This window comes from Pholis gunnellus (genome assembly GCF_910591455.1).
Source record: "Pholis gunnellus genome assembly, chromosome: 8".
NCBI lineage: Eukaryota > Metazoa > Chordata > Actinopteri > Perciformes > Pholidae > Pholis > Pholis gunnellus.
The window spans coordinates 9687302-9713302 of record NC_136534.1 but is presented as its reverse complement, the minus strand read 5'-3'; the positions used below and the strand labels follow the sequence as shown (position 1 = coordinate 9713302).

Sequence of the window (26001 nt, the reverse complement as noted above, 5' to 3'; positions counted from 1 at the left end):
TTTCCTCGTCTTTACCGGCAATCATGAATTATATAATGCTAGATCTTTAACTAAAAGCTGAGATGGGCATAACAGTATGGGTATAACTGGGGCAGATTGTGAAGACCATGTGGTAGAAAGCTTTAGTCTCAAATCTCTAAATGGCCCATATAAAACCGGCTGCTGTGAACATTTGTTTTTTTTTTCTGAATAAGTAGGACTGAAACCTGCATGAGCTCGTAGATCTCTTTCTTTGTGCTTCTGGGCTCCAGAAAGAACCCGTAAGGATAAGAGCACTTCAGGATGCGGCGAGTCTTTAGTAGTTCTAGGACCGCATCTTCAATGAACGTAGTGTCAGGTGGGCCTCCTTCCCCTGGAGAAGAGAAGTAGAGAGTCAGATAAAAAAATAAAAATGGGTCTCTGCTTTACTTTTGTGGAGTGCATCCCTTATTCCAGCCTAAATGACCTACACATCTAGGTAGATTAGTACATATGATGGCTCAGTTGTATTAATTATGCTATTATAGATACTGTTATTCTATATTAAAGGGAAAATTCACAGATTTTCAACCTGACCTATCTAATAGGGAAATCTAGAGTGAAAATCGCCTGCAGTTCTTACCGATGTTCTCTGGGGCGCAGCTGCAAAATCTGTCGTCCTTCCTGCACCCAGTGACATCATTTGAAGTCGTCGGAGTGAAGGAAGAACTACAGAGTGCTGCGGGGCACAATGCCAATCAAAAAAACGTCCTGCTCTTCTCTTCGCTTGTATTAAGGTTTTCAACTGCAAAAATGGCATCCCACAATATGAAAAGACAAACAAGACCAGCAGGGCGACTTGTATTTTGTTAATTTAATGGTCTGCCTCTGAGGGAGTAGCGACAGATGGAAAAAAAACACGAATAATCAATATAGCTCGCACCAGGGGATTTATTTCTTCATCGAACAACATTTATAATTAGCACTGTATGGAAATCCACATAAACGGTTGCAAATGTTCCCTTTAAGTGATCAAGATGGCGGGGGAGGGCCATGACATTATGATGTGCTCTTTTGAATACAATAAAAGAACACATCCGTATTCAGATCTGCATCTGAATATAGTCAATCGTGCTTGTTTGCTATTTTTTTTAGTTTAAAACCTGTCTGCAAACGTATCGTGCAAGATGAATTGTGCAAACTTTCAACTGAGCCACACTCATAAACAACGAGTTATGGCAATTTCCATTTCTCTGTCAGCTGATCAGACTTATATTAGTAACACCACTGCAATCAGAATCTACAGAAATTCAAGCTGAGCGTTGTGGATCAGAAGAAAACTTGGCTGTTCTAAACAGGTTGTAATTGCTTGTACCGATGGGGGTTTAAAGCACTCTAAACAAAGCTGATTCACAAAGCACCGCTTTCTGGTGAGGTAGACCTGCCTGCTGACTAAGAACTATAGCCATTGTTGTGCTGTTAATACATTAACATCACACCTTTGCGTCTGCCTACCTCCAAGCGCTCAGTATCAGAGGACGAGATTAAGATGAGTCTAAATGTGCTATAAAGACTGACACCGTTATGGAAGACTGCACACTCACTTCCACTCAGGGCCCGACTGAGCTGCTCCATCTTCTCTTTGGCTGTTTTTAAGAGGCGCTGCTCCAGCTATTGTGAGGAAGACAAGACGGCGTTAGGTTTTACGGTGAAGCGAAAAATGTCTGGAGAAGACTGCCCGCCGAAACAATGAATAGAATGCCACTATATGAAGCTGAATATATTGGCAATAAATCAATTATTTCTGCCACAGCAATCGTTGAAAAAGTAGGACAGTCGCCAGTAATATTGTAAATGCACTGAATACAGAATTACCATACTTTATTATTGCATTAGCGAGTATGCCCACCTATGAGGCCATGTGCCAGTACAATGGAGGACAAGTTCCCGCTGCCTCAACCCCTACATGACTGTACACGATGCAAAGCGGACATCATTGAAAGGCAAAGCCGGGCCTGCTTACCTGATAGCTGTGCTCATGGTTCTTGAAGCGTGTGTAGTAGTGCATAAAACGGTCGAGTTCCTGAAAGCTCTTGTGCTTCTTTTCTGCCTGCAAAAACCGTGATGAGACACCAGTCACAGTCAATAAAGCCATGAGCATGTTGTTCCCCCTCACAGAGGAAACGAGTAGACACTCTGGTTGAGCACATTGTGGATGGCTCCATGGTTAAGAATCTAGACATATAGCTTGTGTGCGTGTTTTCCCATCTTATTTCTGTAGGTTCCATGGACTCGAATGCTTTCCTGTTGGAGTGTATAAGCACACAAACACAAGCACTGTTCTTGGCTGTGTAACCGTGAAAGTTACGACTGAGAGAGAGAGAGTACGTATTAAAGGGATGGGTCAGAGTTTTTGAACAGGAGATGGCGGTGGGCTTGCCCCCCAGTTTGGACAGGACTAGCGGCACCGAAGCTAAGCAATGTATTGCTGTGTAGGTCTGTAATCAACCAAGATCATGTTGGTCGGTTGAAATTCTACCAAGATTTTCTTAAAAGATGGCTCACCAGGGGGACGGGAAAGATTCTGCATCAATCCGGTGATGGAACATAATGAGGTTGGTTTCATTTGGGCTCAGAGGGAGTCTTTACTACGCTTTGCTGTCATTTTCTGTCTGCCGCGCTAGTTTCTCTCCTCTGATCTCTGTGTTTCACCGAGGGCGGAGCTTTGCAAACACACACTACGTGTGCGTGGATGCTGAGACATTCCATCACTCGGCAGTCGCCCAGCTTGTTGCTCTCGCTTACTAATAGTAGCTGCTCTGTTTCAACGTCGTCGGGCTGGAAAAACGATCATGCAGGCTGAAATTCAACTGCAAATTTGTTCTGTTGGGAGATACAGAGACTTAAAAGATGTAGAGGGAGTAGTAGAGCTATGAGTAAGGAAAAGTCTGCTAGCTGCTAGGCCAATTCATGCATTGTAAAAAGCTGCAGGGATTCAGGAAGTGCCTTGTCTTAGAGCTGCTATGTGAAAACCTTATTTTGGATGATTACAGCACACTGTAGAAGGATTTGTTTTGGGGATTTTTTTCTGCTGCGAAGTCACATTTTTGGAAATGGGACATTCAAGTGTGCTGAAACACATGATGAATGTGATGTTGATTAACTCGAGCCACTCTGCTTCCTAATTTTGTAGCAGGACGATCTGAAAATCAGTGCCCGTCTCTAATGTGCGTGTGTCTACCTCTTCAGTCATCTCCTTCGACTGCTCCTCCACCTGCTGGATGACTTCGTAGCGAGTGCAACGATAGTAGCCTCCTGTTGACGAGCTGTGCTTTTTCCACTCCTCCAGACAGATCCAGCAGAAGTCATACTTGCACTACAGGGAGAGAAAGGAAATATCAGACTTGAACCTGTTCTGGTCAGCCGTCACATCAAAAACCGGATAGGTAAATACCAATACTAGTCCAGATGTACCGGGGTAATTTATATCTCATAAATTGAATACACACACAATTTGATTAATTGTCTCTGTCTCAATCTTCTTCCCATCTATTATTTTTTTTCTATAAATGGCAGAGTTTAATGGACAGAGGCTTTTGTTTGCACTGCTGCCACTAGAAGGCACTCAGACTATATTTGAGAACGCAAGTTCCATTGGGTATTGTAAAACTACAAAACACTGCGGCCGCTCGAATCTGCATCCTATTTGGGTGGAAGTGATTTCTTTCCCCATGCCACAAGTACTTCTGTAGGCGACAAGTTAGCCAGCGCATCACACAACCCTAAAAGGCTGAGACCTCTGTTGTCCTGGAAACACCATGCTTACATGACGCTTCAGAAAAATCAATACCAAATAAAAGAGTGGGAGGGCAGAGAGACACAACAAGATAGCTTGTGAAATGGTGAGAAATAAAGTGTTAAGCCAGACCGGAGGGAAGGAAATGGCAGCGAAAAGACAGAGAGATGGTCCTTTGCAACACCGAGTCCCGTGTTTCCAAGCAACGGGGGCAAAGCCATTTCTTGCCAGGTAACAACGGGTCAAGAGGCTGAGCCCTCCGTGGCCTCTCAGCTTGTGAGAGCTGCTCTGTTTCTCTCAAACTAATCTCCATCTCTAGTCGGCCTCTTTAACCGGGATGGAGACAGTGAGAGGGGCTGTCACCGAGACAAAAGGAGGCTGTATGACTGCACTGTGCGACTTTCATGGCCTGGCCCCTCCAGCGACAGTGGTAGTAACAGAGATGCAGTCAGGCAGTCTGTGTGATTATCAGCCTCACACACTCTGTCTGAGTGTCTTTCTTTGCCTCAGTCACCTCTGTATTACTCTCTCTTGTCCATCTAAGAAAGACAGAAGCTGCTGGATAACTACAGGACTTCCCAGAAGGCTTGTGGATTGTTTGTGAGCACGACAGTATCATACGCTGCCACTTGTAAAACAATCTTTTATAATGACTGCTAAACTTGGCTGATGGCAGCTCGAATGCGATTACTCATATTCACCTTCATAATTGTATTACAACATCATTGCTACGATTACCTTCACCAAACACTAAAGAGCTTCTTAAGAACAATGCTCTCAGTGATGTATCACATCAAGTGTTTCATACTCAATGATGTATTCATAAATATCAGTTGAGTACAAGGTGTAAATTATAATAACCTGGCAGACTATTGTAAAAATAACAGACAGTGTAAAACGTTGTGTACTGCCCAAAAGCGAATAACCCAAAACTGTTTTGTGAGATATTTGAAAGTTAAATAAGGCGTATAATCATAAGAACCCCAAATAGTGCTAGAACACTGCTAAACCTGCCCTAAAGGAAAATATTTCATGAGCCCCTACTTTAAAGCTTTTGTTTCCATTAGGCTTCGGAAGTTTAAAAATGGAGCAGCTTTTCACTGAGTTTCTCGGGTGGACCAAATGTTCAATTCAATTCAATTTATTGTTGTATAGCCCAAAATCACAAATTTGCCTCAGAGGGCTTTACAATATGTACACATTTGACATCCTCTTGTCCCAGAACCCTCACATCGGAACAGGAAAAACTCCCCAACAAACCCCTTTAACGGGGAAAAAAAGAGGAAGAGACCTGTGGGAGAGCAACAGAGGACAGATCCCCTCTACCATGATGGACAGAAGTGCAATAGATTCTAAAATGATGTGAGTGCCGTTACTGAGCCTTCAGCTTCCTTCCTCGTGTTGAACAAATTTCCCTCGTGATGCTCCCACCTAAACCTCTGTTAAAGCTGATTTAAAACCAGCATGCTCAAATCAAATCCCACTTAACTTTTTATTATCCTTACACCAGATGAATATTATCAGTCCCACTCTCCTCCCTCAGTTGCTCAACTCCCCATTTTTCAGCCATTGTGAGAGACTACCTGCAACATCTAGATACGCATGCGAAACCTCCCACCCTGACTTACCTTTGCACACTGCATGTGGTTGCAGCCCTCGTTTTTCTGTATTGGCGACTTGCAATTGGCGCAGGATTTGGAGTTCGAGAGCAACCACAAGCAGTTGGCGGCATCCTCGTAAGCTTCGCTCACACCAGCCACTGCGAGGAGGGGGAGGTAAACAGATAAAGGCATAATGAGACAGAATGAGAATGACTATTACCCCGGCGTCTAAACAGACCACTGCACTGAGTGGGAAATTGTCCTGTCTGACTAATGTGTATTGCTTATATATTTTGCTAACATCTCCCAAGATGCTCACGCACCGCCCCCCCCCCCCCCCCTTCACCAGCACCACCACAAACACACACAAACAGAATAATTGGCTGTTATCAAAGCACCTCTGATGTGCCGTTTGAAATGCCAAGATAAAACAGAATCTGGGGAAATCGAAGGGGAAGATAGTTCCAAAGCTAAATAATTGCTTTTATCTGTAACTGTCGCGTCAAGGAAGTGGCACTTTGGAGCGACTTGGGCCATCTTAAATCATCTATTAGATATCCCACCGTCCAATTACTGCTTCAAAACCTTGCATACTCTCAATGAGTGGGTTGTTCATTTTACTTAATAATTCATCATCAACATGGTGGATTTGAATTGGCTTAGTGTTAAACTGTCTCTAATTACTGTGGTTGAGTTCCAGGCAATTTAGCTCCAAATCAATCAATTGACTGCAACTCAACAAATCTGGGCAAGTAAAGGGACTGGCACTTTACCACCAGGTAGCTTAACATAATAATGACTAAGTCGGTTGATGTTGGAACAGATAAAATAAAACTACATTGGCTCGTTAAAACCATTTGGCATCATGTCTGTTCAAACGGCACAAAAACGTTTGAAAGTTTCACGGCAGAATGCTGTGCGGTTTGTAAATTTGGCTGTATGTCTGAAACAGTAAATTGATGGCAATACTCACATTCCTCGGGTCTCATCTCCGTGACTTTCTGGAGCCACAACTTCCAGGTCTCACAGTCACAGGGCTCATGGGCCTCGCCTTGACACTCCCTGGAATATATGTGCAGACAGATTACGGTGATGCAGACAGCTAAAGAGATGTATTGTAAGCACACATTCTGTCCCTGGACCACACATAAAAATGAAGACATAAACACATAAACACACATATGAACACACCAAACACACACTGCTGTCTGAGACGCTGTCAAAACTGTCGACCACCATCAATTGGCCATATCTGCCTCACAGCTAAATGCCTTCCTCGTGTCAAGGGGACTATTAAAGTCGGACCGGTGTTACATCCAGCTCCATTACCAAATCAATCAAGTCAACTGCACTCCTGAGTAAACAAGACAAGTGAACCTGACGGACACTTTCACACACCGGCTAGCGAGATGAGGTGGGTAGTGTTAGTTGGGGTGGAGGACGTGTTATGATGATGATGTAATACAGAGGACAGAAGGTGGAGGACTACACAGCATCAGGGCCCTTCTGCCCTTGGGCATGATGCCAAGCTGACAACAGTTACAAATATATGTACACAGAAGGTATATGGATACCCATGCAAACAAAACGCATCCAAACAGCATAGGTGTTGGAATTTGGCATTCAATGGCAATGTTCGCCGTGTGCATATGGGCACATAAAGTATTACAAATGATGAATTCACAGTTTACACATTTTGTTGTGAAAGACTTAAAACAGATTGAATTATTTTGTGTCCACCAATACATATCCCACGATTGAAAAATGTTTTTTACATTTTAACAAAAGATGTGTTCATTCATCACAAGTTAAAGGAGTAGTTCAGTATTTGGGGAAATACACTTAAAAGGCATATTATCAATGTCAATCTCATGTCGTTGCGTTAAGTATGAAGCTTGATTTGGGAGGACTTTAGCTTAGTTTATCATAAAGACTGGTATTGGACCAGATTATGAGTGGTACCTGGTTCTTGCCAGGAAATCTTTTTCCTCATACTCAGATATATCTTAAACTCCTGACAGGCTGTCATACGCCTTTTACTCTGGAGTGGCTTCAATCTGGCTACAATCTGGCCACTCTATTTTTATGAGAGGATCGATGCGGAGCTGTTTGTTGGAGGGATGGTTCCCAACAGAGCTTCAGAGCGCTCTGTTGGAGAGGCCATTGGATTCTTCGGTGGCTCCCTGAAAACGGCCAATCTCTCCAAGTTACTGGCACACTCAACTCCAGATGACTCTTGATACATTTTAACTTTTCTCGGTAAAAAGATATATATGGAGAAACACACTTCTAATGTCACTGATGCTTTTCTGTCAGACACAATAAATGTCTATTGTAGTAAACTCCTATCTGACTTCTAATGGATCAAAGCACGTTATGTGCTCCATTAATGTCACATTAGAATGTCTTGCAATAACTATAATGCAAATAACTACAGAAATGTTTTCATTTTCATAAGGTGTGGTACTGATTACTGACCAGCAGAAGAGGTGGCCTTTGCCACATTCTACAGCTGGAGCCCGAAGGAGGGGAAAGCTAAGAGGGTCTGAGGAGGAGTTCCCAGGGCCCTGGGTGCTCAGTCTCACCGCCCTTTCACACCCAGCCTCGGGACACCAGCGGATTGCTGGATTGTTCTCCACAAATGCCTGTCAACAGAAGGAACGAAGTCGATTAAAGATATTTCAGTGAGGGTATGACACTCATTTCTAGCACATTATCCGTTACAGGTTCGAAAGTGTCTGCCAGAGGAGATCAATGAAACAACACTTTTCCACTTGGTGTTAATTTACAAAAGGCCTTTAAAACCTGAAAAAAGAAATCATGAATCACGCTGATAAAAACATGTAATACCGCTAACCTTTCAAAACCAATAATTTCTCCGTACTCTCATTAATGTTTGCCCCTTTCTGGCTTACCATGTCAGTCAACTGGGTTCTTTACATTGAAATTGAACTGCAGGAGTCATGTGCTTAACCCTGAGGGTGTTATCACGTCAATATTATGTGTAATGTGTTTAGTGCACGTCTCTGTTTTTTCATCTTGTCACCTTGATGTCAAACAGGAGGTAGCGCCTATCCATCTCTCTAGACACCACACTCTCAATGACTTCCACAGGCACTAGCTGGTAGCAGTCAACGGCCGGGCAGAAGATGTTGTGGGCTTCACCCTCTTGGATCTTTAGATTTAGAAACCTGAGGAAGCATATGTACATTGCAGACAGCAATGAGGTTGACAGTGAAAAACGCAGTTGGCAAATTAGGTACATCCTGCGCCTATCTGCATCATCCGCAGGCTTAACCAAACATATGACTTACCCTTCCCAGCATGCTCTGCAGAACTCGTGGCCACAGGACACGTCAACGGGTTCCTCGAAGACGGAAATGGAAGACATGCAGATGCCACACTGCGATACAAAAGAAAGCAGTCTTAAGGCCACGCTGCAATTAGTTTCAGTCTAGATTAAAAAGAGTAATTCTTAGAACTCTGGAGAGCAATTTCAAAAGGCCCTCCAGTACAATGCATGCGTTATTACATCACCCTTTGAATTCAAACGCACACGGCCTTTGAGTCAGTGACAGGTTTTTGCTTGAATTTCAACAACCTTGAGAATAGGCTGTCTGGCCCATCTTCTCAAAAATGTGGCCTGATTTTAATATTCAATGTGATGACTAGACCAGAAAACCCCCGTCGCAACGAGCCGATTTCATACTTTAACCACACACACAAGGGTAGTTCCTGCCCTAAAAGCCCGCCCAGGCCTCGATGATGAGCTCTCATTAGCATGGGATTCTAGGATTACTGTTCTGTCATAAGACGTATTTTCTCACATCCACAGAAACTTGAGACACAAACAGGGACAAACACACACACACAGACACACACACACACACACACACACACACACACACACACACACACACACACACAGACAGTCCCACACACAGGCCTCGTTACAGTGAAAGACTGACCCGAACAAAAGGCATAAAGGAGGCAGTGTACTTCAACAATGTAAGTATTGATTTGTGAAAGAGCAGAATGTGATATAATCAACTGGAACCTTTAAACGGGCCCTTGAGTAGACCCGGTCGATTGGCACAGTGCAGTTTGAGGCACAAAGTCACAACAAAAGATACTGTCAGCCAAACGCAACCTGTAATTTCTCATGAAGTAGTTGATGAATATCAAGGCTGTCGGCTTCAGCTACCATCTATCAACAGTTTATTTCTGAAACGCTAATGAGCATTCATGCAAAAAAAAAGATTGTGTGATTTTCCCCACAGGTAGAATTGTTATTTCAAAAGCTTAGAAGTCCCTGGTCACCAATGACAGGTGTCAAAAACATCAGACACACACAGGGGGTTTTGAGAAGATCAGCTTTCCATCATTATTGTGCATATAAACTTACAAATATGGCAGTGGAAATGCCACATGTATGCGTACAGATACGTTTTAATGTATATGTACACAATTAACAGCATTCATTATAAACACATCACAACAAGCATGAATATTCTTTGCTCACATTTAATATGTTAAAAGGCTCATAATATTGTTTTCCACACTAAAATCGAAATATGCCCAATTTTTTAACCGTAAAATTACAGGAATAAATTGATAATTAACCGCAAATTTGAACACATGTCCTTAGGCCAAGGACAGCCTCTTTGCCTTTCACATGCTTGTTATCAAGCACACTTGATCCCTTCATTGACAGTCTTCTATAGCGAGTGGTCGAACCAGACAAATGGCCAACAGCATAAAGGACATCTCACATTACTTGTCATGATTTCCATCTTGACAACTGCTCACAAAGAAGACTGCTGAGGAAAATGTCAAGCATGTTTGAATACTATCAGGAAACCCCAGATCAGGTGGACGGGAGGGCAAATAAACAGGGGGGGGGGGGGGGGGGGGGGACCCTCTTGCAGGAGTCGGTCAATAAGGTGCTTGTAGACGAGCAGTTTTAGTAGCACAGCTGTGGAAAGTACCCCTGTTTGAGAGCACACTTGCATGTCTACGACTCATGGGGGCTGCAGTTATTGCAAGCTCACCAGATATTTGTTTTATCTTTGATAAACTTGCAAGGTGCTTAAATTTGACTTTGCAGGCGGTGCTTGGTACCGGTTTATGTTAGGTGTAGAGTGAAATCATTAAGCAGAGAGCATGACAGTGCCACACAACATCTGGGGGTCTCTACAATTTGATTACGCATTCCCTCATGCTCGGCACAGGAGCAGATGGCCGCTGTGGAATACTCTTACCACCTATTTTTATTGGCCTATCGACAGTCGAATTTTATACACTAATAACATTATTTTGGAAAGTATTACAATATTCTCTCATGTTCAGAGCTTACACCATAATTAACAAACCCCTTTGTTCTCCGAGGAGTAGAGGAAGTACTGCTTGTGTTTATGTTGGCGGGCGAGACCACCGGCGTGCATACTAATGACTGCTTGCAATACAATGCTGGGAAATAAAGCAACATTATGCAGAAAGACAGGTGCGGCGTTGAAAATTTAAAGAATTCAGCAGAAACTCTTCAGGACTCCGGAGGGACTCAATTTAAATAAACACTTGTGTGGAGTTTTCATGGGTACACTGCCAGCAACTACTAGTCTGTGGGCTTCCATGCTAGCTTTATCCTTTGCTGCTGTAGGAGCCTCCCCGGGGCAACTCGTCTTGTGGTTTAATTTTATCTTATGGCTCTTCACTGAGAAGTACAGTTAAATGATAGCATTCACTAAAATGGTGTTCTCATTTACCACATCTCCAACTCCCATTTAAAGTTTTCTTTAAACTTTTTAGCTGAGACCAGCAGCTCTATAGCTCACTCTGTCGGTCGGTCCACAGTTTTCGCCCTAGGAGGTGTCACAAACCGTTTTGTCATAGACTCTTTGTGAGATGCATCCTTGCCATAGACTGCATGTAAGGAGTGGACGTAGTCATCGTGACGTCACCCATCGGTTTGTGGACTGCCGTTCTTGGAGCCTCAAGTTCGGTCATTTTGCCGTCGCAATCTTGGGTTACGGTCGTCGCCATGTTGTTTTTTTTGCAACCGATAAACGGAAGTTACCATATTTGGAATGCGGAGGAGTGACGTAGAGACGACATGAACTGCTCTGGTAGCGGCATTGACCTGTCGATCACAGTAAGGCCGCCCTAAAGCATACTCCGCTTTAAAGGAGTATGCTTTAGGTCGGCCTGGGTGCAGGAGGAGTAGCCCTCTGCTGGTCAGTCGAGAGAAAGCAAGTTTTAAGACACTTGGCTTCAATCGGCAGAACCGGAGGTTGCTGCCTGATCCTTGCACTCGGCAGAGTTCCTGTTTCAATGGTGTGGGTTAGCCCTGCCCTCTATACTTAAGCCACACCCTCTTTCATAACTCATGAACCATTTCTTGTAGACACTTGTGAGAGGCATCAGTTTTCAGCAAATTGATCGCAGCTATTGTAAATGTTAACCTTACATTTATCAAAAGTGAAAAGGCGTTTGATGACAACTGTGTAATTTATTTTTGGTGAACAGGAAGCGGCAGACATCTCTCACCAGAGAGGACTCCTCGTCGGCAGGCATGAGGCTGATTTGGTCTGGGGAAGTGATGGAGGAGCGGGTGTTGCGTGGCGTCCGGGGCGAGGGCAAGGTGTCCCAGGCATTGCAACCACTTGGAGGCGGGTTAGGCATCTGTACCCCTGAGCGCTGGCAGCATTCCCCCGCGTTGCTCATCCAGGCCTCGAGGAGCTTCTCTCTATCCCAATCTGATGCAAAAAAAAATTGACATAATTAAAGAGAGTGGAATGCTAATGCATGAAACCAAACAGAGAGGAATTGGGCCGAATTAAAGTAAATGAGAAACCAATTAGTTTTGTTCTAAGCACATCGCAGTGAGGCATAAATACATTTTGGATGAAATTAAGCTGAGAGGGGAAAAAGGTAAATTCATACACAAATGTAGTAAAAGGCCAGAAGTGAGTTGGCCCTGAAAAGAAATAAAAAGATTCTAACATGTTATCTTTAATGACAACATTGACTTTTTTTAAAACCATGTGATAGGCAAACAGACACGACCACGTCACACAAAGCAGCTCTAATCTAGAATCACTGAGTAAATCACAAGAGCAGAAAACAAAAGCTTTTGTCCTCAGGAATGTACGCATGGATAAACATTCAAGGGCAGCGTATGACATAATCCCCATTCAACCTGATAAAACAAGACTTGTTCTCGTTTCATCCACACAAAATGTATTAACATAAAAACGTGTTGTTGTTTTTTCTGTCTTCCCTCCTGTCTTATGTTTGTAAGAATTGGTAAGCGGAATGCTAAATCCACCAAAGCCCACACAGATTCCTCTCCATAGTGGCAACGCTACCACCTAAGCCTTTCAAACACAACAACATACACCTGCTGCCATCTGGTTTTCTGTTTTAGAATAGCTGTTCTGTCTCCCATTAGCACAAGTTGGAGAACTTTTCAGTATGAATATTAAATGACTTGTGGATTGTGCCTGAATCCAAATTTTCTCTGCCAAAAAGAATAAATAAATCCCCTTTTAACATCGAGAGCGTGACCCGGTCAACTGTGCAATTAGGCCTTTATCAGCCTCGAGACACGTTTCACCACCTATCAAAGGCCTCAGACTCTAAATGGCCTCGTTAAGATAATGAATATTGCAACAATTTCCCCCATCTCCATTCAATTAAAACTCATCAATGAGTATGACTCGATCTTCCAGCCTATGGTCTTTAAATGGAGTCTGAAATTAAAAGTCCTCATATTTAGTCTTAAGTATAAAAAAAATTAGCCGGGAAATATAAATTGTCCAAAGCACAGACCGATCGACAGGCTGGCAGCTCAGCAGGAAACCACCAAGCACTGTGATAAGAGAACTGAAAAATATGGAAATTATAAAGTTTTACAAGTAATGATATAATAAATCCAAAAACTTCTTCTCCTTGAGATTAACAAAAACCCTGAAATGTTCCATCCCTATTAAACAGACAGACGGCAATCCCATGATAGAGGTGAATAAATATAGCCGTAATCTGGGGCTCACCCCTCTAATCTCCCAAAAATATGTCTAATATGTAGCACACACAGCTCAACAGCCAGTCACTGAGCCAACTGAATTAGAGAACAGGGTATTTTAAGACTGTGACACATCTTTCAAGTCCTCCACTAACATAATCTGAGCCAAGTTGAATTAAGTAGGGTAGGCTTCTAATGAAATAACTTTGTTTTAAACATTTATAGCTCTCCATACACGTTATCTTAGCGAGGTTAAAGACAAACGTGTGTTCTTGAAGTAAACCATTCATATATATTATTGCTCTGCTTCACTCACATTTTACTTTTACTCTAACATTACTTCACAAGCTCAATGTCAGCATGCCATTACCTATTTGTGAACATTAAGCAACCTATTTAGCGTCTATTGAGAAGTAGAAGTAAACGAGAAACTTGCTAAAAAAAAAAAGTGTGTATACTCAAACAGGCAGCATTCCACTGCACGCAATTATTTCTAGTAAGCCAAGACAGGAAGAAAACAAAGTCTTGAAATAAACAAAAAAGTGCAAATATGTGAGCGACGGCTCTTTCCCGTGGCAGTACAGCAAAGCAATACAAGCAAAGACCTCTGTGTTATTATACGTATGAAAAGCCAGAGTCTCTGCTGCGGATAATGTGCTTTATGGTAAATGTCAACCGTCTAAGTACCCTAGCTTTCGAATGCGCCGGTGTTTTCACATATTTGGAGGAAAGGACAAGCCCACTAAAATAGCATTCAGAGCATGTGACAATGGCACTCTCCACTGAGGGCAATACAAGTGGAATTCTTTTAGATAACAAAGGCTGTTCACATCTTGCCCCTTTCACTGCAAGGGAATCACTGGAGCGTAGCACGGAGTTTATATGAGATACAGCCCCTCTAATCCCAATACAAATAAAGTATAAGATACATTTACAAACAAAAGCTTTCTTTACAAGTCAACAGCAAACTATGCTTTGTTTGTGCTCTTTGTGGAAACAAGGTAAAAAAAAAAAAAAGGTAGCATATCACCTTGAATTTTAATATTCAGGACCTTTTTTTTTCATTTTTGCCTTTAATAGATAGTGACAGTGTAGATGTAATGTAACATGCAACAATGGTCCCTGGCCAGAATCAAACCTGGGATGTTTCAGATATACGGTATACCAGGCTACTAGGACACTGACGGTACCAACCATTTTAAGGACAAGCAGACACTCTGCGCGTGTGTGTGTGTGTGTGTGTGTGTGTGTGTGAGGTTGATAGTACCATGGGCACGTAGCAGTGCCTCTGCAGTGAAGAGAGGGGCCTGCAGCATGTCGGCTGTCTCCACTATCAGCATGTCCTTCAGCCTCCGTAGATCCTGAGGCCGCAGGCCTTCGTACATCTAGAGAGGAGGGCAAAGGACAGAGACAAGAGAGGAGGAAAGAAGGATGGTGACAAGAGATTAAAGGAAGGTATGGGGGGAAAAAAAGAAGAAGACGGGTTGGCAGAGAAAAGTAATAAGAGAGCAGAGGGAGCAACAGAGGGTGTGATCAGGGTGAGAGGGAGAGGAATCAGGGTGGAAGTAGAAGGAAAGATGGGGCAAAGGGAAGTAGAAGTATTTAAATCAAATCAAATATAAGACAATTGCTGATGCCTCGACTAAGTCAGTGAGCTAACGGAGTGACGATGATGGGAGTCACATGCCTTATGGCAGGCTGTGTTGTGTGACTAATTTGTGTGTTTGTGTCTAACCGAAGCATCTACGGTGTGGGGGCCTGTGAAGCAGAACTTCCGCCAAAATGGACCGTAGACAAATAGGCTCCAAGAGGACACGACAGACCTACACACTCTATGACTGAAGAGCTTTCAGTTCTTACACCCCCTGAGTGGCTTTGGCAAGGTTAAGATATCCAGGGCATCTTACTCAAAAGAGTTTGATCTGAAACAGCACTAAAAAGGGACAAAAAACGTGTATCCGTCTTTGGATTTTGTTTGGTCGGGGCTACATAGGGGGTTGACGTCGGTAACGTTGGAAGTGACACCAGTTGAGGGGGACAAACCCAAAGCCGTGTGTTATTCTGTACCTCTCGTCGGTCAAGGGCTGCGTACTCCGCCTCTATACCCTCGGCCTCGGGGGCAAGAGAGAAGACCATCTGCGACTCCAGGCACAGGGCCAACTCCTTGTGGTGTTGCTTCTCTGCACAGTCACATGGAGTCTCGCGGTCGTCGTTCTCAGCAAACAGGTCTGCTTCTCTCTGCACCAGAAACTGAACAAGAGGAAAATGTAGCTTTAGATAACGGGGCACACACTATATATGCGAGGGGCTTAATGGCTTGTGTAGTTTGAAACACCTTACATGACAGAAACAGGAGTGGTGCCAGTAACTCTGTGGTGGTAGTTGATGGAAGGGCTACACAATTTTACCTACACCACTTATCTTTATCTATACTGTGATCATGATTATTACTTAAAATGTTTCAGTTTCAGGACCTATTGTGGATTGCACTTTGAAATAAGTGTTTTTTCCCCAATGGCTAGGGCTGAGTGACTTGTTCCATGCATTATAAATCTGTAATTTCAGCTTCCCAATCATTGGTTCACTTTGCTTTTTACAAATTACAAAGTTCTATGTAGGTTTCTCTCCTTCTATCACCACCAGACCTGCATGTATACCAACTTAAATATTTGGTTTTGCAAGTGGTGCAAGTTACATTTTGCCATCTATGCCACTGTACGGTTTTCAGGGTGAAATTTAAAAAAAAAACATTAACAGTGCAAGATGACAATTATGAATCATGGGAACAAAATCAGTTTCAAAACTAGGTCTTTGAGAGACACACAACGATGGCTTGATTCATAAATGTGACTTGTGTACGTGATGCATCCTGCGGTTTGATCAACCTTAACATAACGGATGTGAGCAACACACCACACATCAGCCACTATTCTACAAATATTTATAGTACAAAAGGGCAGACACTGAATCATTTGAGTTAAAAATGATGGTTGCTCTGGCCCCCTTTTATCTTCATTGCACTCAAATTGCCGTACTGTAACATGTCCACACCTCAACACACGTCTTCGTGCCTGAGGCAGCAGCGTAGTGCAGGCAGGTGTTTTTCTTGTTGTCGGTGGCATTGATGTCAGCGCTCTCATACTCTCCATGGTCCAGCTTCGCTCCGGTCCAGGCCAGGATGATTTGAAGGGATTCAGCCCGACGCTGTCTGTCTTCGTACGGCCGTGAGATCTGAGGTTGCAGGGCCCCCTCTGAGGTCAGGATCTGTGGCCCCATGCAGAGAAGGTGCAGCGATGTCTCATTGTGCACATTACGCTTGTTAGGATTCCCATCCTTGCTGAAGAGGAAGGACCTAAAAGAATAAGACGGACACAGGAAAAACTATTGATTTCAAACGTTTGCTTATTGGCCCAGAAATGGCTTTGCATGCTAATATCTGGGGCAAACTAGCATATTTTTTGTTCACTTTGTATTTCTGCTTTGGTCAACAAAGTAACCTTCTAGGGTTTATAATTATTGGCCTATCTTGTTTTGTTTTTGTAAGCCTATTTGTAGCCCCCTGGCAGGTGTTTTTTGGCAACACGGCAAATAACGCGAAAGCCATTTTATCCTCTGACAAACCCCAAAAAAGTGGAAATAACAAATATCGCATACTTCTGTTATGCTTTATTAATCATAGATTAGTGTAACTCAATATTCTACAGCATTTTAAGTAGTGTACTACTCTAGAAAATGACAGTAGAGATGCATGTGGAGATTATTATTAGGCTCAGATTTCCGGTGCTTTATATGGAAACTAGGATCATCAGATTCATATCTATCCGTCTGTCCGGTCCAATATTTTGCTTCCACTTAACCTGCTTTTTAAAATCTAGTGTCTTTAAAGTAGAAGACAAACACATGCACGGTTGGTAGCTTGTGCGGTGGGAAGCTCTTGGAGCCCCGTCCTGTTCCATCCCAGCATGTTGCATTCCTGAGAGCTGCTAACAGATGGCTATGTGGAGAGACAGATGGGACAGAGACGTATAGAGACAAAACATGCAAAAAAACGTATCTTACGACGCAGCAATACAGTAATAGAAGCGACCAGCTGATCAGCAACAGAGTGCTAAAAAAAAATAAGATAAGTACACCGGTGCGACATAAGAAATACATAACGTATTGAATGAATAAACTGCACCATATCGAAAATCTGGAGCACAACAAATTAGTCCCTCGTCCCTTAGATATCCATTTTCCCTCCACTAACCGCAGCCAGTCCAAAAATAGGCAACTGTGTCTACGTTATGTCTGCTTGCTTGCTTGTTGGTCTGATTGTAACTGGACCATATCCTGACCTGAGTAGGCGGGCCATGGCGTGTCGGGAAGCATAGTGCAGTGGAGTGTTGTGCTGGTAGGACTCTCCGTATGTAGAGTTGGGATCCAGCGCCTCCTTGAACTGCGGGTTGCTCTCGTACAGTTGGCAGGCCAGCACCTCGTCCCCATTGATGAGAGCCTTGCGGAACTTGGTCGCCGTGTTCCCCATCTCTCCTACTGCAGGTTCAAGCTCTGACTGACACAGCAGCTGATGGGTGTCCTCAACCTGTTCAAGTCCAATAGGCCAGCATACTGAATGTCCTTCAGAAAAAGAAGAATAGCAGGAGTTTAGTTCCTTAGTGGCCGTGTCCGAGTCAAATGAGGCCTTCTTGACTAAAAGAAGGGTGAGTATTAATCACTTCCACTGCCTCTGAATCACAAGGACGAGAGTTGCATCTCCGAGGTTGCACAGGCTGCTCTGCCACAAGCCCCTATGTCAGCATCTCCACAGCACAGTAAACAACCTTGCTGTGTTTCTCTTTTTATCTCTTTTTTTTTTTTAAATAACTAAACATAGGGCCAACAAAGCTCACACGGAGAAGAGGACAAGACTTCCTCTGGCATCACCGGGAGCTTCCGCCTCTCCGTGCCAACGCTGCCCATCCCACTGGGGCCGGGAGCCGTTGTGAGACGAGGTATCCTCGACTGAAGAGCCACACGCAGCGAGTCAGCATTTCGCTCCCACCAGAGCACCATATGGTCATGGCTGTTTGTTCAGTGTGACGCTTTTATGTGTCCTTTGGTGAGCTACAGCGCAAATCAACACAACACATGATCTCCTTCAGCATAATATAGCTCATGGAACTAAAGTGAATTCTCAGGGCCATGAAAATCCTTCTGCACAGTTAATGGCTTAGTGGAGGCAACTTGTGTACACAATAGAAGGAAAACACGCTTCCTGAAAAGCTCAAGAATACACAACATCGGCCTAACTCGCCATAAGTTAGCAACAACAACAAAGGAAGTGGACATTCCATTTGCAGGACAATTGATTTTTTTTTTCGCAGCTTGTGTAAACAGAGTCCAGACTGTGGATGAACCTGACTCCCTGGTGTAATCTTTACACATTATCAGCTTAAACTACCAAAAGGACTCTGTGTATTTTGTCATAGATAGGAACGGAAGAGGAGCGAGTTCCAGGTCTTTTTTTGTTACCTTTTTGGCAGGAAAAAGTTATTCTCACTGTAATTTGGGGCATTTTCAATGTCATATTTAAACATGTCTAAAGTAAAAAGCAACGGTATACATTCAGATGCCAGTTTATCAGATACACCTGGTTAAAACTAATGTCTAATATAACACTCCTGCAATAAATCCCACCACCATGAAGGTTATGATGTTCAGATTTTGTTCAAACTGATTTAGTGAGAAGTGTATTCAATGTACTTTTGGAGGATGTCGTCTGTGTCACTGTGAAACTGTACATATACTATACAAAGAGAGGTGTTGCTGTTATATTTCCTATCATCATTGATATAAGTGGGGTGGACAAAATAAAATACCTGTAAGGATGTATTGCAGTAGTTGTAGCTAATAAACCAACGATTTAGTAAGAGTACGTTAATCTGGTAAAGCTATGTGGTGCTCACATGTTACATCAAAGTTTAGTTTATATCATGTAATGTTTCTAAACTTTCTAGGAAGACTGGTGAGAGAAAGCATCCATTGAGGTAAATGGACCAGAGATGGGACTCCTGACCTCTGTAAGACTGGGAGTGAGTTTACATGCATGATGGATCATTTGTTCTTTATGCAGACCACCTAAATAACGACATACTGAATACTTATTGAAATGTGTTAATCCAGTGCCATGTGTAGGATATGACATCATCTCCAGCCATCCTTTAAATAGGACCCGTACATTAAAATAATATTAACAAGGCAAAGGAATATTTCACCCGTAAAAGGACCATTTGGACGTAGCTGCAGCGGAAGTGTTGCAATATTTTGGCATATTTGTGTTTGGAAAGTACAACAGCCGACTGAATAAACGAGACTTGGGTTGTAAGTTATACGGGAGTTTGTAAACGGATGTTTTGAAATAGTTTGGGCCTCCGTTAACTTCAATTCATCAAGGATTGACTCTGTTTTCGGATCCTCCGTTCCCCGTGGAGTCACGCGAGAAAAAAAAAAAGTTTTCTTCAAGAATTCAAGATTAATTGATACAACTTTACTTGGTTAGATGGCCATTATAAATGGTGAAATGCTGCTTTAACTGCTTACTGAAACGTTAGCAAATGGCACATCACTCAAACATGGGAGCCAGATGGCACAAGTTAACTTGCATCACTAAATCTGTGACAAGCTCGAGCCATGTGAGGACGGGCACCATCATCACAACAAAGTCAGAGGTCGAGACGAACAGAGCACGTCACACCTTGGTGAACACTTGTTGAACACTTGTGAAACACTTGATCTTTGAACGGAGTTATATAACCCCGTAGCTGATAACACACACGACACGATAAGGACACTCTGCCAATGTATAACTAATTAACGTATCTGACAATTGTTAATGACACTCCTCCATGACAACATCAACGGACATCTAAATAAGATCATCTAGCAGTAGCAGCTAAGCATATATCGATGTTAACAGTTTGTCTGCGTAGCTTTCCACTTGTCAGTGAAGTCCTTCATGCAGGCCTTTCCCCGTGTTGTCTGGTGTTTACCATTTTCGCTAGCTCAGACCGACGGCAGAGTGTTGTGCTGTGTTAACGAACAGTCCGTTTTAACGCGTTGTTACGTTTCGGGTTAATGAAAACATTCACCTGCCAACCGACCGTAGATAGCGTTGACTGCGAATCACTCCGTTTGTTGTCAGGGTCAGATGTCACAATACACGGCATACATAACCCTTGTTAGCTGGATGTTGTTAAAAAAAACATACAAAACACATCATGACGCTTGTATCTGCGTTGGCTAACGTCAGTGCACACGCTAGCGGACCAGCTAGCATGCTAACCGCGCTGCTAGCCCAACTTAGCTAGCACAGTTAATCAACTCATAGTAAACAACGAGAAACAAGTATTCAGACTTACACATATGGTACATGTCGCCGTTGTTTGACCTGATCTTGTGAATCAACTGTCACTCGCTAGCGACAAACGGGGGCGTTCTTGTTAGCGAGGCAATCCATAAACAATGTGTGCCCAAAATGTTGCCCAATGATGTTGTTCCTGTAAACTCTTCGTTGACTCGCTCTGCTGCTGGCTGCCTGCTACACGGGTTGCCAGGTTGCAGCTCAAACCCCAAAACAGGCGGAGGAAAGAAATGGTTCGTTTTCCTCAGAGACTAACGATGAAGAAACACACTCACACAACTGACGCTACTCATGGAGGTTTGCAACCTAATGTGACAACGTCGCAGTATTCTGGACTGGTGACATGCAATGGTCAACAAAGTGCATGCATTTTTGGTTTGTTATTTTCGACGCCCGCTTAGTATCCGTTGTCTTCCTATGTTTTTGCGAAGGCTCAGCATGTGTGCTGCAATATGGCAACGTGACGTACATACCAGCATGTCCTACTCAAATATGTAACCAATCCACAGGTCCCCATGGACAGAGAATACAAACAAAGTCATCCAACTTCAAATAGTTTTCGGATGTTGTGGTCCAACTATGGGATCAAATGGGATGATAGTTGAATTGTACGTCAGATGCGCTCAGTGTCCATCTCAACCTGTACAGTCTATGATTTCAACTCAACAGGCTGCTGTAGTGATTGAGTTCGTAGCTGTTAGTACAATAAAATGCCACTAGAGTGCGACAGAGTCTAAGGAAACAAATAGTGCTTTTGGTTGGGCATAAAGTTGCGCTTGTTGTCCTTTGATCGGTCCAGTCTTGATATGACTTGAGTCAGTTTTGACTTTGTATTTATTGTACATTAAAAAAAAGTGGATCAGCTGAACGTAAGTGGCTTTACCCTCCTTCACACCCGTATGCATGCGCTGGTTCTTAATATGCAATTAATCAATTAAAATATATTTACGGCATCAAACATGACCGAGGAATTAAAGACAATCTTTAACTGGTGAATTTATATATCAAACATATGCTTGTATTAAATATACCCATTAGTCCACCATATGTAACGTATTTTGTATTTAAACAGGGACATGGGTATCTTAACTTGAAATAAAAATCGATACTCGATAGAACACATGTGCCGTTTATTATCAAATATCTGAACATTGCAATGAAGGTATGTATATACAGCATATCATCATCACACATATGAGTGCACACTTTTCATATCAACAGGCCTTCAATAAATAATCTGTAAACACATAACCTCACTGTAAAGGCAGATACAGTCATGTATGCACAAGGACACACACAGAACACTAGTTTTTTTTTTTTTAAAGGGGGTAACTTAACAAATGCGTTTGCACTTTCAAAACTTCAAATACAGAGTTACATAGGTGGTGAAAAAAATATATAGTGACTCAGGATGCTGATGCTTATTCTTCCACATGCCCCTTGACTTTTGATGTCATCATTGTTTTATTCTGTGTGTCCTTCCTTTGTCACCACAAAAGGGGAAAAACATATGATCACTACATTTATCACCACCAAGAAAAATTCTGGGTGTGCACATAATCACATAATAATAAAAAAATAAGTAAAATGTTAGTTCTGATTCATGGTGGCAAATGAAGAGCAAACTAAATGAGAGATGAAAAACCATTCAAGGGTTTGTGTAAAAGGAATAGTAAGCTGCCATGCCTTTGGCTGAGGGGGCTTCTTTGCTATAGGAGCTACCGTTGATGGCAACAGAGGCCAAGTCCTCACACTTGATGTCAGAGGGCGAGTCCTCTGTGCTGGGACCATTGAGTGACAAACGCCTTCGTTTGCAGGCCGTGGAATAAGAATCAGCCTTGTCTAAGGACAGGGCTGATGACTGTGTGTCCGTCCAGGAGGAGATCAGGCTCCCACTGCCGGTCACCTCCTCTTCAATCTGTGGTTTAACTTTGTTTGAGTCTTCTGGGAAACCAGTGGTGAGACTGGGCCTGGGAGTCCAAGGCAGGCTGGGAGAGACCTTTCTCTGGTATGCCGCTCTGGACCCCCACCCTGCAGACATGGTGGTGAAAGGAGAGTCTGGGTAGTAGCTGAGAGCGTGGGATGTTTGCATGGACAGGGATTTGATGCCATAGGGAAGCAGGGAGCTTGAGTATTCTCCCTCATAGGGTGTCAGATCGAGTTTGTTGCTGGTGCTAGTGCCGTTTCCCCCTTGCTGCATGGAGGTGACAAACCACCTCTGCGAAGTTCCGTCTTCTGTCTGAGGCGAGAGGAGGCTGTTGGTCTGCGGCACTGCTCTCTCGCTGTTATAGAAGCGATTCTGGGGAAGGTTGTTAACGAATTGGTCCTGGAAGAGGGGCTGCATGGTGTAGCGGGCCCCGGGGACAATCTGGTGGGCACGGGGAGAGTCGGTCGGAGATGGTGTTAGGCGGTCATTTTCTTGAGCTGTGTACATCCTGGAAAATACATGTACGTATGAACTTGAGGTCAAGGGAGGGCAGTGTCTGGGTGAAAAGAATCATGGTGTGAAAACCTCTTTAAAAATGAGTTGACACGAGCATACAACAGATCTAAAGATGGTAAATTCAAAAAACATTTACAAAACAGTACGACAGTTGATGCAATCAAACATATATTTTGATATTCCTGCAGTGTTGTAAAAGTGTGATATTTATTCTCAGTTTGTAGTTGGTGAGAAATGAAATAAAATACTCACGAGTCATAATTATCTCTGAATCCTTTGGCAAAGGGGTTGTGATCAATTTTCAGCTGTGTAATCTAAAACAAAGCAAAATGGATATGCTTTATATTGATATGAGAGGATAAAGAGAGAACAAGCATCATGCAGTTACATGCCTATTAACCATATACATATCAAAGTAAATAGCAGTTGATTAACGAATTAGAAAAGTATATCCATTGAATGAGTTTCAATTACAAATTGATCAAAACAAGATGTAATTCTTACTTTTATGTTCTTTTATTCTCATAAAGCAGCGATAGTCTGAGTAGCTTATTGATAACTGTCTATAGAAAAAACACATTGTGTCACAGAAGAGAAGCAGAGAGGAAGGTCTCATGCTTACATCGGTGTTCTGGTAGGCAGTCACAGCTATAAACTGGTTCTCTGGAAAGGTGAAGCTCTGAGTCTTAACGTCAGTGCTAATGTCCTCCACCCCATCCTCCGTCACCTCCACGATGTGCAGCCTGGGCTGGTACTTATGCAGCGACTGCATGACAATCATCTGCATAATCAACATGGTCAAATCCGTTAAATCATCCGATCATTTAAAAAAAAAAAATAGTTTCTAAACATGCCCAATTTGTGCAAATACGTCGTTTTTTTTAACAAGTGGTTTGGTCTAATTAAGCAAATTAATTTACTTCCAAACAATAAAACATTTATAAAACAGTTTTGGGGATTTACGTCAAACGATTAATGGTGCGTTTTAATAGAGTCGTTTCCGTGTTATTTACCAGGGTTTATATTTAACTGTATATTTCAATGCAAAAAATATATATGTTGACATTGTAATACAAGTTATTAAAAATCTTCGGTGAGGGTTTAAGGGTTATCTATTTATTTATTAGTTTGGCATACCTGTGAAGTATTGTGATTGGTCCCTTTGTTGTTCGTGAGTTTCAGTTTGCTGAAGGAGATCTCTTGTCTCATCCAGTGGGCCCCCGTGTTTGGAGACTCTGGATGGATGTAGACTTTGTTCCCTGAAATAAAAAAAAATATTCCAACATCAAACTCCAGTAGACAACAGCAGTACACGCATACAGACCTTATGTGTATCGAATTTGTTTATTTTTGCAAGTAAAACATCTTATAATTTCAGTTATTTCATTATATCATTGTGTTTTTTTAAATTATTATTCAGAGGTTAGGGTTAGCGCTTCAATTTAAATCTCAATTCAACATTCAACAAAATAAAATGTTAGTAAAGTCAAATATTGACCTGTTTCAGTACCTTGGCCACTGTTGTCCGCCTTGCCACATGTGACCCACTTGCCACCTTGAAACCTCCAGTGGTTCGGATCCGCCAGCACCACCTCGACGAACACGTTGTAATGCGCTGTCAGGTTGAGGCCAGCTATGTTAAAACTGAGGAACGGGAACATCCGTCTGAAAGCACCAAACAAAATCTAATAAATGATAATGGAATAAAAACAAGGTCTTACTACAGAACAATGGCAGCAAATTACATGTAAAGTGATACCCTCGTTATCCTCTTTATCCTCTCATCCTGCCATCTCACCTGCCCTGCTTGGTGATTATCATCTCGGTCTGGTGCCGGTGGAATTTGAGCCACAGCGGCCGGTTGCAGAGGTACACCTGGGCCCTCATCCCCGGGCCGGCGATGGGTAGAGTTATGCTGCTGAGAGCCGACCCAGAGCTGCTGTAGGACGGGTAAATGCAGCCGGGGCTCTGCCCGAGCTGGTAAGCAGGGCTGAAGTGACTGCGTCCGGCTGCGGAGGGGGGAAACCCTGCGGAAGGCAACACGGAGCCCAGGTGGAGAGATGAGGGGTACCTGCCAGCGCTGGACGCGGCGTAAACCGTCCCACTGGGCGTATAGGGGATAAAAGAGCAGGGATTCGGTGTTTCTGGGCTTTGTTTAGAACCCGTAGGAGGGATGTAGTAGGACCGGTCAGTCCCCATCCCGTGCTCCGTGTACCTGCTGCCAGCAGTCGGATCGTCCCCATCCACAGCCGGAGATTTGCGCCTGTCCTCCGCTGCTTCCTTCGTAGAAGTGAAGGTGCTGCTCTCCCCTTCACCGCCGAGCATGACTGCTACTGTTGTCTAGTCACACTGAGAACAACTTCCACTGAAGTCTTAAATCTGGAGACAGAAACAGATTGTGATTAAGAGTGGCCTCGGCAATAGGCAACATCCGCAGTCACGGGGCTACCTGATTCACCATTTTTTTTTTTGAAAGGCCAAAGTGCCAAATTGCGCGTAGGAGTACGGGCCTTCAGTGAGATGGTGGGGGAAAGTGACCTTTTTCACATCAAAGTAAAGCAAATGACCGTGCGCGTATCAGGGTGTGGCTGTGAAGTCAATCAAAACTTGGACTGTTGAATTTCATTAAAAGTCAGTGACTTTACAGTAACTTAAAAACTGTTCATATTTTCCATAGCCTAGGTGTTCCTCTCACTGTCTCTTTGAATGATTTTCTCTGTTTAAAAAAAAAGGAACATTATTCTTTTTAACACTATTAAAATAAGGCACCATTAAGGAAAG

At 43.0% G+C, this 26001-nt stretch overlaps 2 protein-coding genes across 3 annotated transcripts in view; both read right to left on the bottom strand.

Annotated features, from left to right (window-relative positions):
* LOC306699604 (ankyrin repeat and IBR domain-containing protein 1-like) overlaps positions 1-21086 on the bottom strand; it is a 28498-nt gene extending 7412 nt beyond the window's left edge. The window contains exons 1-15 of one of the 2 annotated variants that reach the window (XM_079164258.1): positions 20776-21086; positions 17716-17995; positions 16430-16730; positions 15446-15628; positions 14646-14763; positions 11902-12110; positions 8670-8758; positions 8402-8546; positions 7834-8000; positions 6329-6417; positions 5383-5513; positions 3200-3334; positions 1982-2068; positions 1563-1629; positions 207-352 (exon numbers count right to left, since the gene is read on the bottom strand). In XM_079164258.1, coding sequence (XP_079020384.1) covers positions 207-352; positions 1563-1629; positions 1982-2068; positions 3200-3334; positions 5383-5513; positions 6329-6417; positions 7834-8000; positions 8402-8546; positions 8670-8758; positions 11902-12110; positions 14646-14763; positions 15446-15628; positions 16430-16730; positions 17716-17903 — 2055 coding nt within the window. In that variant the 5' untranslated portion in view covers positions 17904-17995; positions 20776-21086. The remainder of the gene's footprint in view (positions 1-206; positions 353-1562; positions 1630-1981; positions 2069-3199; positions 3335-5382; positions 5514-6328; positions 6418-7833; positions 8001-8401; positions 8547-8669; positions 8759-11901; positions 12111-14645; positions 14764-15445; positions 15629-16429; positions 16731-17715; positions 17996-20775) is intronic. The other variant, XM_079164259.1, reaches the window with a different exon arrangement.
* An 822-nt stretch (positions 21087-21908) lies between these two features.
* On the bottom strand, positions 21909-25545 carry eomesb (eomesodermin homolog b; the record flags this gene model as incomplete). The annotated part of the gene is made up of 6 exons (XM_079164030.1): positions 21909-23212; positions 23473-23534; positions 23843-24001; positions 24358-24479; positions 24731-24885; positions 25019-25545. The coding sequence occupies 6 exons, from the start codon at positions 25543-25545 to the stop codon at positions 22426-22428; spliced, it is 1812 nt and encodes a 603-aa protein (XP_079020156.1). The 3' UTR covers positions 21909-22425.
* Positions 25546-26001: the final 456 nt, after the last annotated feature.